Source organism: Cimex lectularius, unplaced genomic scaffold (genome assembly GCF_000648675.2).
Source record: "Cimex lectularius strain Harlan isolate CLEC.00 unplaced genomic scaffold, Clec_2.1 scaffold122, whole genome shotgun sequence".
Lineage (NCBI taxonomy): Eukaryota > Metazoa > Arthropoda > Insecta > Hemiptera > Cimicidae > Cimex > Cimex lectularius.
The window spans coordinates 727,735-741,214 of NW_019392735.1; the positions used below are offsets into that span (position 1 = coordinate 727,735).

At 34.7% G+C, this 13,480-nt stretch overlaps 1 protein-coding gene across 1 annotated transcript; it reads left to right on the forward strand.

Annotated features, from left to right (window-relative positions):
• The first annotated feature begins 111 nt into the window (after nucleotides 1-111).
• LOC106662283 (glyceraldehyde-3-phosphate dehydrogenase-like) lies at nucleotides 112-11,003 on the forward strand. Its single transcript, XM_014386269.2, has 6 exons — nucleotides 112-220; nucleotides 6,422-6,521; nucleotides 9,699-10,193; nucleotides 10,255-10,415; nucleotides 10,491-10,685; nucleotides 10,757-11,003. The coding sequence occupies exons 2-6, from the start codon at nucleotides 6,444-6,446 to the stop codon at nucleotides 10,827-10,829; spliced, it is 1,002 nt and encodes a 333-aa protein (XP_014241755.1). The 5' UTR covers nucleotides 112-220; nucleotides 6,422-6,443; the 3' UTR covers nucleotides 10,830-11,003.
• Nucleotides 11,004-13,480: the final 2,477 nt, after the last annotated feature.

Sequence of the window (13,480 nt, forward strand, 5' to 3'; positions counted from 1 at the left end):
AGTTGGATTGGTTGCACGACGCCCCTCGTGGTATCACGCAGAAGCAACGATGACACGCACGGCCAGTTGGAAACGTCATCTCCCCCAACTTGCGTCTCGCCTATCCCTCTTGTCGTCTTGGTTGCGATTCCGGATTCGTCCTTTCGCTTTCACTTACGGTGCACTTCGCCGGCTGTTCTCGACGGTTTCGTTAACCACTTGTTAAATAAATATTTCCAACGTAAGTTTGACTTTTTCTTTCGTAAATAGTTTTTTTTTTTTTTTTAATTGTTTTCTAACAATGTTCGTGTAACATATTTAAATGTTCTATCTTAAAAATTTATTAACGGCTTGGGATTTTTTAAAAACATTATTTAATTAATAATTTGCCTAATCTTTAATACGAGAGTCAATTTTGACAATATTAAACCTTACGACAAGCAGCCGGTTTTCCATTCCAACCGGTTAGCCGGTCGTTTGACCTTGAACTTATTCATCTGTATCCAACAATTATCTGGAACGATGGTACGTCGGATTCTAATGAGAAAACCATCAGAATTACAATTACTGTACTTTAAAATTTTTTAGAATTTCTTTTATAGAACATTCCATCGATCGACTAGAATGTTACAGGCTTTTTTGGTGGAGAGGAATAGTCTATTATCTCAGTATCGGCCCTTTTATCAACAGTGTGATTTGTTACGCTGAACTTGTTATTTAAAAAATTATATAATTTTTTCAACAAAAAAATCTTAAAAATCAGTTAACGTTCTGCTAGAATTATAATTGAAATTATGAAACGATTACTCATAAAAAATCTCCTTTAAATTAACATCCTGTTAGCATTATAATTGAAATCATGAAACTATTGCTAATACAAAATGCTCCTTTAAATTAACATCCTTTCAAGCGTAATAATTGAAATCATAAAACTATTGTTCATAAAACAAACAAAAAATGCTCCTTTTTAATCAGCTAATATCACCCTAGAATTATAATTGAAATCATGAAACTATTGCTCATAAAAACATTTTAAAAAAAATGCTCCTTTAAATTAACATCTTTTCAAGAATAATAATTGAAATCATAAAACTATTGTTCATAAAACAAACAAAAAATGCTCCTTTTGAATCAGCTAATATCACCCTAGAATTATAATTGAAATCATGAAACTATTGTACATAAAAAATGCTTGTTTAAATTAACATCCAGCAAGAATTATAATTTAAATCATAAAACTATTGCTGATAAGAAATACTCCTTTAAATTAACATCTTGCTAGAATTATAATTGAAATCATGAAACTATTGCTCATAAAAAATGCTCCTTTAAATTAACATCCTGCAAGAATTATAATTTAAGTAATAAAACTATTGTTCAAAAATCAAAAGAATGCTCCTTTTGAATCAGGTAACATCACCCTAGAATTATAATTGGAATCATGATACAATTGCTCATAAAAACATAAAAAATGCTCCTTTAAATTAACATCCTTTCAAGAATAATAATTGAAATTGTGAAACTATTGTTCATGAAAAATGCTTCTTTAAATTAACATCCTGCAAGAATTGTAATTGAAATCATGATACTATTGCTCATAGAAACATAAAAATGCTCTTTTAAATTAACATCCTGCTTGAACTATAATTTTAACAAAAACTATCTTGCTAGAATTATAAATGAAATCATGAAACTATTGCTCATAAAAAATGCTCCTTTCAAATCATTTAACATCCTGCTGGAAGTATAGTTGAAATCATGAAACTATCGTTCATAAAAAAAAAGCTTCTTTTGAATCAGCTAACATCCTCCTAGAATTATAATTGAAATCGTGAAACAATCATCCATAAAAACACAAAAAATGTTCTCTTCGAATCAGTTAACATCCTACTGGAATTATAATTGAAATCATGAAACTGTCGTTTATAAAAACACAAAAAATTCTCTCTTCAAATCAGTTAACAACCTGGTAGAATTATAATGGAAAACATGAAACTATTGGTATTTTGTTATGCTCATTTGGCAAGGACACAAGAGATATAATAAGTTAATAGCAAACAAACTCACCACTGATGGTGAAATCCAGCAAAGTGTGATAAACAAAAACAGCAAAATTATTGGAAACGCCCTAACTACAACTTCTTTAAAAAATATTAAGGTTGATATCAAACAAGCCAAAATATATAGATGGGAAGACAGATGATGGATAAACAGATAGTCATATCGACTGACATGGACTGATCGGCAGAAAGACAGTCATGGTAGATAGATAATTTTTATTTGTGCCAAATAGTATATGAAATATACTTAAGGACCACATATCGCCTTGTGATGTTGAAAATGGTTTGACCCCCTCATCCGTGATACCTAACTGACAGATAAACATTAATCTCTCCTTTCTGATGAATTACTCATTTTTAAATACTATTAATTCTTTAATAAAATTATTACGATTATGATAATATTTGATCTGCAAAAATAAATTTTACCATTCAGAACCCAAGTGAGGAAAAAAGTAAATTTATTTATAACATTTTGTTGATTTCTTAATAATAAATAATCTATATGGGTTATCTCGGCCTGAAGTATTTTTTTCTTGATTTCTTTTCTTTTTTTTTTTTCAATCAAGTTTTTTTCTTGATTGAGCAAAACATTAAGTTGTTTAAAAGTGTAATTTGGTATTTATTTCCTTTGATTATAAATCAATTTAATTATATTTAAGATCATTCTATACAAGATGAAAACAAATATTTCCAAGATACTTGGAAGCCATTTGTATATTTTAATTTCTCAGCAAACAAAATTATCAGGTTGTACAGTTTATTAAATTATAGCAAGAGATAGATTTTGACTTTTTTTAATGGGTTACTACATAATAACATTTACAATTTATTTCCATTAACTGCCAAATCATATTTTAAAAAACAACAATGAATTGGTTGGTCCCAATCATTTTGGTATGTTGTACATATTTTGGCATTTTGCCTTCTCAGTGTTGAATCTAGATGGAAAAATGCTGAAATATGTCTGACAGACCAAATCAGCGAGGATAGGCAGCCCAGGATGATGAGTAACAACCAAATTATATGTATATCACCCTGCAGATCACAAGGATAAATCTCACAAATCAATAATCACCTTGAATGCATAATTTCTTGGGAGAGGTAGTTTTCAATTTCAAATACATTGGGGTCCTGATAATCCTGATTTCTGTTTCGGTTGATGGTGATGATTTTTTTTCTTCAAAAATATAGGTTTTTTGTGTTTTATTATTGGTCAGTTATTTTAGCTTTGCCCAGTGCCAATTTTTCGTTGCACTTTCATCCAAAAATTGTGACATCTGCATGGTGATGAACGTACAGTTGGTTTGGTCAGCCAGACTGGTTTCGGCTTGTCATGATCTTCAATCAGTTTTAACCAAAATTATTATAAAAAACTGGAGATGGCATGAAACTGAACGCACCCAATAAGCCAAAACTGCACGGATAGGCAGGCCAAAATGATACAAAATGACTTAACTGTACTATCACCCTTGCCCTGTTTTTCAAAACTTACATTTTTCAATGTACACATGTGTACATCACCTGCACCTGTGTTCCTACCAGACCTGTTTTATTTCTTGCTTTTATATTATTCAGGTAATCCAGATTTATGCTAATCCGAAGAGGTCATCGTCCCAATTCTACTCACATTTTGGGCTTATTTTTTTTACAAGTTTTTATTACAAAATTTTTATAATTACAATTATTTAAACGGCAAACAGTTTTAATAGAATTAACATTTATTTAATTAATAAAATTTAACTTTTATTAATGCATTATATTAGACAAGGTTATTATTACCTAAGATATTTGACAGAAACGATTGACTTATCTGGAAAAAGATATAATTTTGACTCAACTTTTACTTTAATTAATTCTTAAGGAAAAAACACTTGCGTTAACTAAAATATAACAATAGAATATATTGATTTAAATTATTAATAGATTACAATTAATTAAGGTTTTTAGTTGAGATGAAAAAAAGTTAATGGCAATGGGATTAATAAGTACAAAAGTAAATAAAGGAAGTCAACAAAGCATTATTTACTGTTTATTTTGCTTATAACTCCTAATTACTTCTAACTAATATAGAACGATAATGGATTTAATACAATTAATTAAGGTTTTTAGTTGAGATAAAAAAGTCAATGGTACGAGCGGGATTTGAACCCATGATCTTCGGCTTGATACGCCGCTGCTCTACCACTTGAGCTATTGTGACCTCGATCCACTCAGACACCAACTTCCCATCTCAACCACACCTTTTGAATTTTCCGTTCTTTTTGCCATTTTTCAAATGTCGTGTAATCAATTTGATTCTTGATGACAAATGAAATGGCCACGGAGAGCTTTAGTGAAGGATACTTCATTTCAAATTTACTGAAATTCAAAATTCAAATTATGAAAAAAAGTTAAAGGCACGAGCGGGATTCGAACCCACGATCTTCGGCTAGATACGAAAATGGCAAAAAGGAGGGAAAACTCATAAGGTGGGGTTGAGATAGGAAGTTGATGTCTGAGTGGATCAAGGTCACGATAGCTCAAGTGGTAGAGCAGTGGCGTATCTAGCCGAAGATCGTGGGTTCGAATCCCGCTCGTGCCTTTAACTTTTTTTCATCTCAACTAAAAACCTTAATTAATTGTAATGTATTAATTGGTCAAGTGGACCATGAAATTAGTGAATTATTAATAGAGGAAACTGCAGTGGCTAAGTGGTTTGGGAGTTCAAATGGTATTTGCCACTCAAGCAGTTCTGGGTTCGAATCTTGACCGAATTAATAAAATAAAGCGGTTTGATCCCCTCGTCCGCGACATTCAATGGGTAGTTCATTGTTAAACCCTCCTGTTTGACAGGACTTACTTTAAGTTACAAATAATTTCTCCGACTACATAAAATATTCATTCATTATTTGTAGTTTAAGCGATATGACAGTCCAAAATTATATTGGGTTTATTTTCTCAATAATTGAATTTAAAAGCGTTATGCAACAAAGATTTAATTAAAATTGAAGACGTTTACATTATAAGTATCTAAAAAAACTGGAGTATCCAACCATTCTTAACAGTTGATTAAATGAATAAACAACTTGTTTAAAAAAAAACAACATTTAAACAAATCATCATAGAGTGAACTTTAATTTTGTTAATATTAAAGTTGTTAATTCATTAACCCCTTATGAAAGAGAATTTGAACTCATTTTTTTAATGCCTTTCTTATCTTATCTTTTCAAATATAACCAGTATCAAATCAGTCAAATCGTCATTATATGATAATTTTATTATGGGTTGTAATTTTAGCTTTTAGGCCCTTTATCATGGATTGCTGTTATGCAACAGCTCTTTAACACAAGGCTGATCATTCTAACTAGTTTCAATGAAAAGAAACCGTTAACTTCATTGCTCCTTTCTTTTTCTTTTTTTTTATAGAAACATTTATGCAATAGTGACCGTGACTGATGTGACCTTTTTGACCATGACTAAATTGGAAATTTGTTTAATTCTGTAACAATACTTAATTAAGAAACATTTTACAAAGTTTGAGGGCTTACAAAGTAAATTTTTTCTGCGAATATTGATGTTGATTAAAAATCATGATCACTAATGATGAAGTTCGGATTTGTCATTAGTAGGTTTTTTTGTCTATTTGTTATAGATGTCAAAATATTGTGTAAGTGAACGTGCTGTCAATGACCTATGATGCGTCAAGGCTAGTGTTGAACGGCCACTCCCTGTGGCCTGCATTGAAAGATAAACTTATTTATCACATAGCTCACAAATTTACGTAGTTCTTCTTGATTCAATACTTATTTTTCATAAATTTTTACACTTTGATTTGAGATGTTATAATTAGCTGCGATGATTTTTGGATATTTTGATGCCTGTTGCTGCAAGTTGAATTTGGGGTCGTCAGTGGCTGCAGTTTAGGCATTGATATGGTGCTCACCACTGTAAAGTAAAGATAGATCCCTTACGACATACTTCCAAATGGCCTTTTTTTCAAAAACAACATCATCCCGAGGGTTCATATAACCTCATAGTTGAATACCCTTGAATGTAAAATGGGAAAACAAGGATGAATTTGTTTATTTGGAAAATTTGTTGTTTTTTATTGAACAGATGTGTATGATAAACACGGTATTTCATTTAAAATATTATTTGATATAAAAGTAAGTCTTGTTCTACTCAGTAAAAGTATTATTTTTGAGTTAATTTCAAGCCAAATCATTTCTACTTAACAGTGACATTATTTGCCAGTTTTGTGTCAGTTAAGTTCTTCATAGGTTCTAATCGTATTCTTTTCGCCTCGCACCCGAAAAGACTTTTGCCAAAGAGATGGATGTAATTTTTAAAACTTAACTTGTCCTTAAAAATAGCCTTGATTGACAATTCCTTATTTTCAGGTCTTGTGGAAAGGGAGCAATAATGAGCAAACTTGGGATCAATGGATTTGGGCGTATCGGCCGCCTTGTATTGAGGGCAGCGGTTGAAAAGGGAGTCGAGGTACCATTATAACAATAAGAACTTTTATATGTATGATTTATTGATTTATTGATTGGAAATGCCCTTTTTCCCCTGGTGTCATGGTTTTTCATACACCTTCACTTAATTTTTTTTAAACAGAAATTCTCAAATGAGAAAGATAACAATGATACATACTAAATTCACTAGTTTCGTGGTCCGCTTGACCAATTAATATCATACAATTAATTAAGGTTTTTAGTTGAGATAAAAAAGTCAATGGCACGAGCGGGATTCGAACCCATGATCTTCGGCTTGATACTGCTCTACCACTTGAGCTATTGTGACCTCGATCCACTCGGACACCAACTTCCCATCTCAACCACACCTTTTGAATTTTCCGTTCTTTTTGCCATTTTTCAAATGTCGTGTAATCAATTTGATTCTTGATGACAAATGAAATGGCCACGGAGAGCTTTAGTGAAGGACACTTCATTTCAAATTTACTAAATTCACTAGTTTTGTGGTCCGCTTGACCAATTAATATATTACAATTAATTAAGGTTTTTTAGTTTAGATAAAAAAAGTCAATGGCACGAGTGGATCGAGGTCACGATAGCTCAGGTGGTAGAGTAGCGGCGTATCTAGCTGAAGGTCGTGGGTTCGAATCCCGCTCGTGTCATTGACTTTTTTATCTCAACTAAAAACCTTAATTAATTGAATGATACATACCTTTTATAAAAGATATGTATTTAGTTTGATCAGCTCTGATCATCCTGGTATGCCTACTCTTAACACAATAACACCTGCCATCATCCTGCCATCCAATTAGTCTCGTCTTTTATGACCCAAAACCTAAGACAAACTCCTTGCTTCCCAACCTTCAATCCAGCAATGTTATTCCTGACCACCAATTTAGGTTCAGATATTCTCATTCCATGAATCAGCAGTGGCATCATATTGTAGATATTACCACTACTGCTCTTGAACTAAAGGAGTGCTGTTCCGGTTTATTCCTGTATGTGAAGCAAGCTTATGACCGGCTATGGAACTTGGGCTGCTCTGAAGCATAAACAAGTCCTCCGTTTCACTTACTACCTAATTTTAAATTCCTACTAAACCGACAGATACTTTAAAATCATTGGTGAGCTTGCTCTAACAGCTGGTTATTATACACCACAGAAATTCCTATCCTTTATGATCCATAAAGATACATCCATACTATCCAAAAAAAAAAAAAAATCTGATACCATCAGATTTCCTTTCATAAAGATCCGTCATCTCAACCAGAAACTTGTGAAATCAGGTTACATCCCTTGAGCAGTGGTGGATTCTCTGTCTGATCTTTGTGTCCAGGTGATTATTTATTCCCTCAAGATCTTATCAAGGTGCAGGCCAATGGAATTGCTTGTTGGTATATTAGTGCCAATAAGCTGATTGATTAATGTTTAGACTTCACTCATTCTTATGAAGAATGATTCCAAGATTACACACGTTCACTGACTACTGAGGACAAATTTCTTTGGACAACAAATATGTAAGCCAGTCCCCATCTTAGTATAAGTTGTAGTTGTTAAAAGAAGAACAACAAAAAATTAGTTTAAGCGACCACACAAAAAAAGGATATAAACCATAGGGCTATCACCTGCACGGGAACAACAGACGTCCCCACCAATCTGGGAAACAACTCCACAGTAATTAAGCAGTTGGTCAAAGGGTGTCACAGCACAGATGGGAGTGATGTGATCTTAGCAAACCAGGGAAACCTAACACTGCAATAATTACACAGTTGGTCAAATATATTCTTCAGCCTGAAAACTGCGCCTGCAGAGGCTTGATAGGCTCTACTATCAGGGCCTTTGAGCAGTCTCTGGCGAGTTCAAAACAAGTCCTTTGGCCAGCCTTTGCTGCGAGCCCGAATTTTAGAAGGAGCAGCTCACCCTCAGCTATGCAGCAGGGTTCTGTGCCTAATTGGGACATCCACTTTTGGGTGCGATTCTTAGATGCCAGTATAATAGAATATACTTCAGACTTAAGACAAGGATGCGACCTTTAGGAATAATGCTTCGGCAAATCCTTCGAGAGGGTAGGGATGATTGCTGCTCTAAGCAGACTCTACCCAGGTTCTCATCCCTGGAGGAATGTAAAGGCGAACAGGGCGCAGATAAAACTGGGACATCCCAACCTCAAGCATGCAATAAAAGCCATGCTTAACCGATTAAAATAAGGTGGTAGCACCATTGGGCTGGATCGACAGAGAAACTCTCATGTATCAAGTATGCTGTTGATGGGTGACCCTTGGAGGATCTGAATTGTAGAAAAAGGGTCATCCTCACTTGGTTAAGAATAGGCCATGCGAGGATGACTCACTTTTGGGGCAAAGCCAGCTTATGTGTCCCACCTAATTGAAGGATGGAATTCCTTGGCTTCATATAGAGCACGCAGGAATGCCACCTGATTTGAGAATTGCGCTTGAGCATGGCAGTGAGTATTTGGATTCCTTGTTCCATTTCTTGAAGGACTTTTTATTCTACTGTTTACAGTTTAATAGTTGTGGGTAACTAGTTTGTGTTGAGAGTGAATGTATTTATGAGCGTGAATGTATTATGTGAGAGGGTTGATGGCTGAATATCTAGTACCCCATCGACTCTGAATTAGGTTAGTTGTATGATATATGTAAAAAGTGTTACTAATAAAAGGTGAATACTCCACCACCATAACACCATGTATGGTATGTAAAGAGGAGTGATTGTATTTAAGAATGAATGTAAGTTCAAATGGATTTGTAACTGCATGCATAGGGGGCTGAATTGATCTAGCTGTTGACAGCACCCCCTATGCCCGGGGTGGGTGATTCTAGAGTCTGCCAGCAGTCATTTATATCACAATTCTGAGCCTTGAACAACTTGGGGTTCAACCAAATGTTCCAACTTCTGACGTAATCCATCTTAGCAGTCACAATGACCATAATATTCAAATGCCAAAAAATAGCTACTAGAAGTTCCACAGTCATCTTTACACACACCTCATGTCAGAAATCTATCATCCTGCACCCTTCCAGATAATCCTGCCTGACTTGCTATGTCACTGGCCTCGTGACCTCCTAAGATTCCATTTAACAGGAGTGACTTATTGTGTAGTGTAAAAAAAGTTGTAGTATTTCAACCCCCTTGAGCTATAAAACATTAGTATAATTAACTTTTCTTATTAAATTTTTAGGTTGTCGCTATCAATGACCCCTTCTTGGGAGTTGATTATATGGCATATCTCTTCAAATATGACTCCACACATGGACGCTACAAAGGATCTGTTGAGGTTAAGGATGACTGTCTCGTTGTTGATGGAAAGAAGATGCAAGTCTTCCAAGAGAAAGACCCTAAAAACATTCCATGGGGAAAAGCAGGTGCAACCTACGTCGTTGAGTCGACTGGTGTCTTCACAACAGTAGACAAGGCCAAAGCTCACTTGGAAGGAGGTGCCAAGAAGGTCGTCATCTCAGCACCATCTGCTGATGCGCCTATGTTTGTTGTCGGTGTCAACCTCGACAAATACGATCCTTCGATGACTGTCGTCTCAAATGCATCTTGTACTACTAACTGCCTCGCTCCACTCGCTAAAGTTGTTCACGATAATTTTGGCATTGAGGAAGGACTTATGACAACTGTACATGCTACAACTGCAACTCAAAAGACTGTTGATGGTCCTTCTGGAAAAGTAAATCTATTTTTATATTTACCTTGCTGAAGATTTCATATTAAAACTTTTCTTTATTCAGTTGTGGAGAGACGGACGTGGGGCTAGCCAAAATATCATCCCCGCAGCAACTGGTGCGGCTAAAGCCGTCGGTAAAGTCATCCCTGAACTCAATGGAAAACTTACTGGTATGGCATTTAGAGTCCCTGTCGCGAACGTTTCTGTTGTTGATCTGACTGTCAGGTATGTATAAATAAATAAATATTAAAATAGATTTCTTTTTAAGTTTGCAGACTACAAGGTGAATTTATATTCCAGGTTGGTCAAGGAAGCCTCTTACGATGATATTAAAGCTAAGGTGAAAGCAGCAGCTGAAGGACCACTGAAAGGAGTCTTGGGTTACACCGAAGATGAAGTCGTTTCATCAGATTTCTGCGGAGATTCTCGCTCTTCCGTTTTTGATGCTAAGGCAGGACTTCAGTTAAACAAGAAGTTCGTCAAGCTTGTATCATGGTAAATAATTAAAACTCTGAATTAAAAAAAAAATAATTTCAATTAAATCTAATGTTGCTTTTGCTTTGTAGGTACGACAATGAATATGGTTACTCATCAAGGGTAGTCGACCTTGTTAAGTTTATGTCTTCCAAGGACAAATGAATTCAGGAAAAGAAACAGTTGATGTAATTCAGATTAGAAAATTTGAAAAAAGTTTTTAAAAGACTTGAATAATTATTACTAATTCATATAATAACCAATAATAATTCAACCACATAATAATCTATGTTTTGTATTTTTTGAATTGTTACATTTAAATACATTTTTGAAAAAGGATGAGTTTAATTTTGTAATCCTCATGCCATTACTACGCAAAGATTGCCTTAGATTCTGAAGTATTTTATGATTGGTGGGAGGAAGTTTTTTAACGAACTGTTTTAAAAATTAAAAGTAAATTGTGAAAATTCAAGAAATATCTATCACGACTTGAATGAATGGAATTAGAAACCTCCTTTTGCCAAGAGAAATTCTTACTACTAAGAAACTACAAAAAGACTAAGCAGGTGGTTAAATCGTGAGAATTCCTCTTGTAGTCTGCAGGGTGATCTGTAATTTGATCCTTACAGACACTGAAAATGGTGAAATGCATTCGACAGACTAACCCAGTAAGCCTATGCAAACCAGATGATCGGTAACAATACATACAGGGTATATCAACTTCTATAGTCCACCCATTTAATTTGGAAATTATTAAATTTAGCAAAAATTGATGTTATACAATCCCCAAGTTAATTTTGGTCAGGAATCGTGTAATGGTAACAGATTTAGAATGACTTTCCCTGCTAGCTTGGAAATGATACTAACTTTGTTATTCTAAATAAAAATCCATATTTCTACTGTACAGTTTGATTGTGGAGCTTATTTTATGCTACTTTTACTGAAAGAAAGGTTTCGATAGGATCGACAATTTCTGAGTTGTGCCTGCTGGAAGAAGCGTGAGGGCGTATGCTTTTTGTAACAACAGGGCCCGCCCACTTTATTTTGAAAACGACTAACTTTAGCGAAAAATCGTCATACAAACCCCAAGTTAATTTTGGCTAGGAATCACATAGTGGTAACAGAATTAAGACAACTTTCTAATCTAGGGAAATGACACTAACTTTGTTATTTTAAATATAAATCTATATCTTTATTGTACAATTTGATTCTGGAGCTTATTTTATGCCACTTTTACTGAAAGGAATATTTAGATAAGATCGACCATTTCTGAGTTATGCCTGATGGAAGATACGTGATGGGTAGTCTAGAAGTTGATACAACCCGTGTATATGGGTCCTTCAGGCCATACCTTGGATGAATTGATGACCCTGGCCCAAATGACAACACCACCAAATCTCTATTGTGCTGAGTTTCTGGAACGTTAGTCAAGGTATGCTGGCTTTCTTTTTCACAGAGAGGTCTACGACCAGAGAAGGTGTGGCCTGCACAATGCTTCGTACTTAAACGTCCCAGCATTATTGTGTGTGAGCTTATGGGATTTGGGGTGCATTTGGAGTCGTACAATCTGAGGACGATTCAAGATTAATCCTGAGTGTATCGGTTTTAATAGACAGGTTCTTGGTGGATCCTTTCATCGTACTTTTGCTCAAAACATTTGCTTGTTGGAGCCCCTAGGAAGAACAGTAGTAGTCTGGGGTACATGGACGTCATTGCTAGAAGGGAACGAATGTGCAGACAAGATGAAAGAAAAAGCCTGGATGGCTGACTTTCAAGATCTAACCCACTGATGCTAAACTAACAATGAAGAATATGATAAAGAATAGAGTCAGGACCACATTATCCCAGAAGATCTTACACATCAAGAACAGTCTCGATAGGTAGCTTCTATATAATCGATCTAAATAATAGAAAAGGTGAGAGAATCCAAACAAGATTCACAATCAGCTATACGCGGTTGACACATGCCCACGTACCTTTGGGCCAAAGCTTATGTGCCCAGCACGGAACTTATTGATTGAAGGGTGGTCCTTGGTCCACATAGAGATCGAGTAAGAATGCCACCTAATATGTCAATTGTGCAGAGTTTTGGGTAACCTCTGATTTTTAGAGAAAACAGATCTGTTTTAATGCAAATAGTACTTGAGCGTAGTATTGAGCAGAAGGTCGAGGATTAGAATCCTGCTCGTGACATTAGCTTTTTCAATTCAACCAAGACCTTAGATAAAAAGCATAATTAATTGGAATAATATTAATACTCTTATTTCAATTCAAAGGAGAGGATGTGCTAATCAATTTAATGATGGCGTTGGTAATGAGGTTACTAGGAGCTGGGGTTTGTGCTCCCGAGACACTGCAGCCTTCAGGCTTTTTGTACCTTTCTAGTTCCTTAGTTTTTCTCGTAAGTATTAAGTCATTGACTGTTGCTGCTACAATTTCATTTTTCATTTTTTTGTATTTTAGGTTATGTCTCCATCGAGACATTGCTTTGCATTCGATGATGAATTGTGTTCCTCCTCAATACAAAATATGCAGTTGGGATCATCATTATATATGCCCAGGTTATGTAGATATTTTGTCTGATGCCAGTGACCAGTTAATAATCCTATCACTCTACTGAGTTTAACCATATCTAACTGTAGCAGTGAGGGTTGTTTTAAAAATAAGTTTACTGTGTCTAGCACTCCTAGAGTTTATTCATTTCTCCTTTTGTTTTATTTGGATATGGATTTCTGATCTAGTTTAATTTGAATTACATTAAAATAAGTATATTGTTGGACAAGATACACGTATCTGGTTTGTTTTTGTCTTTGAGA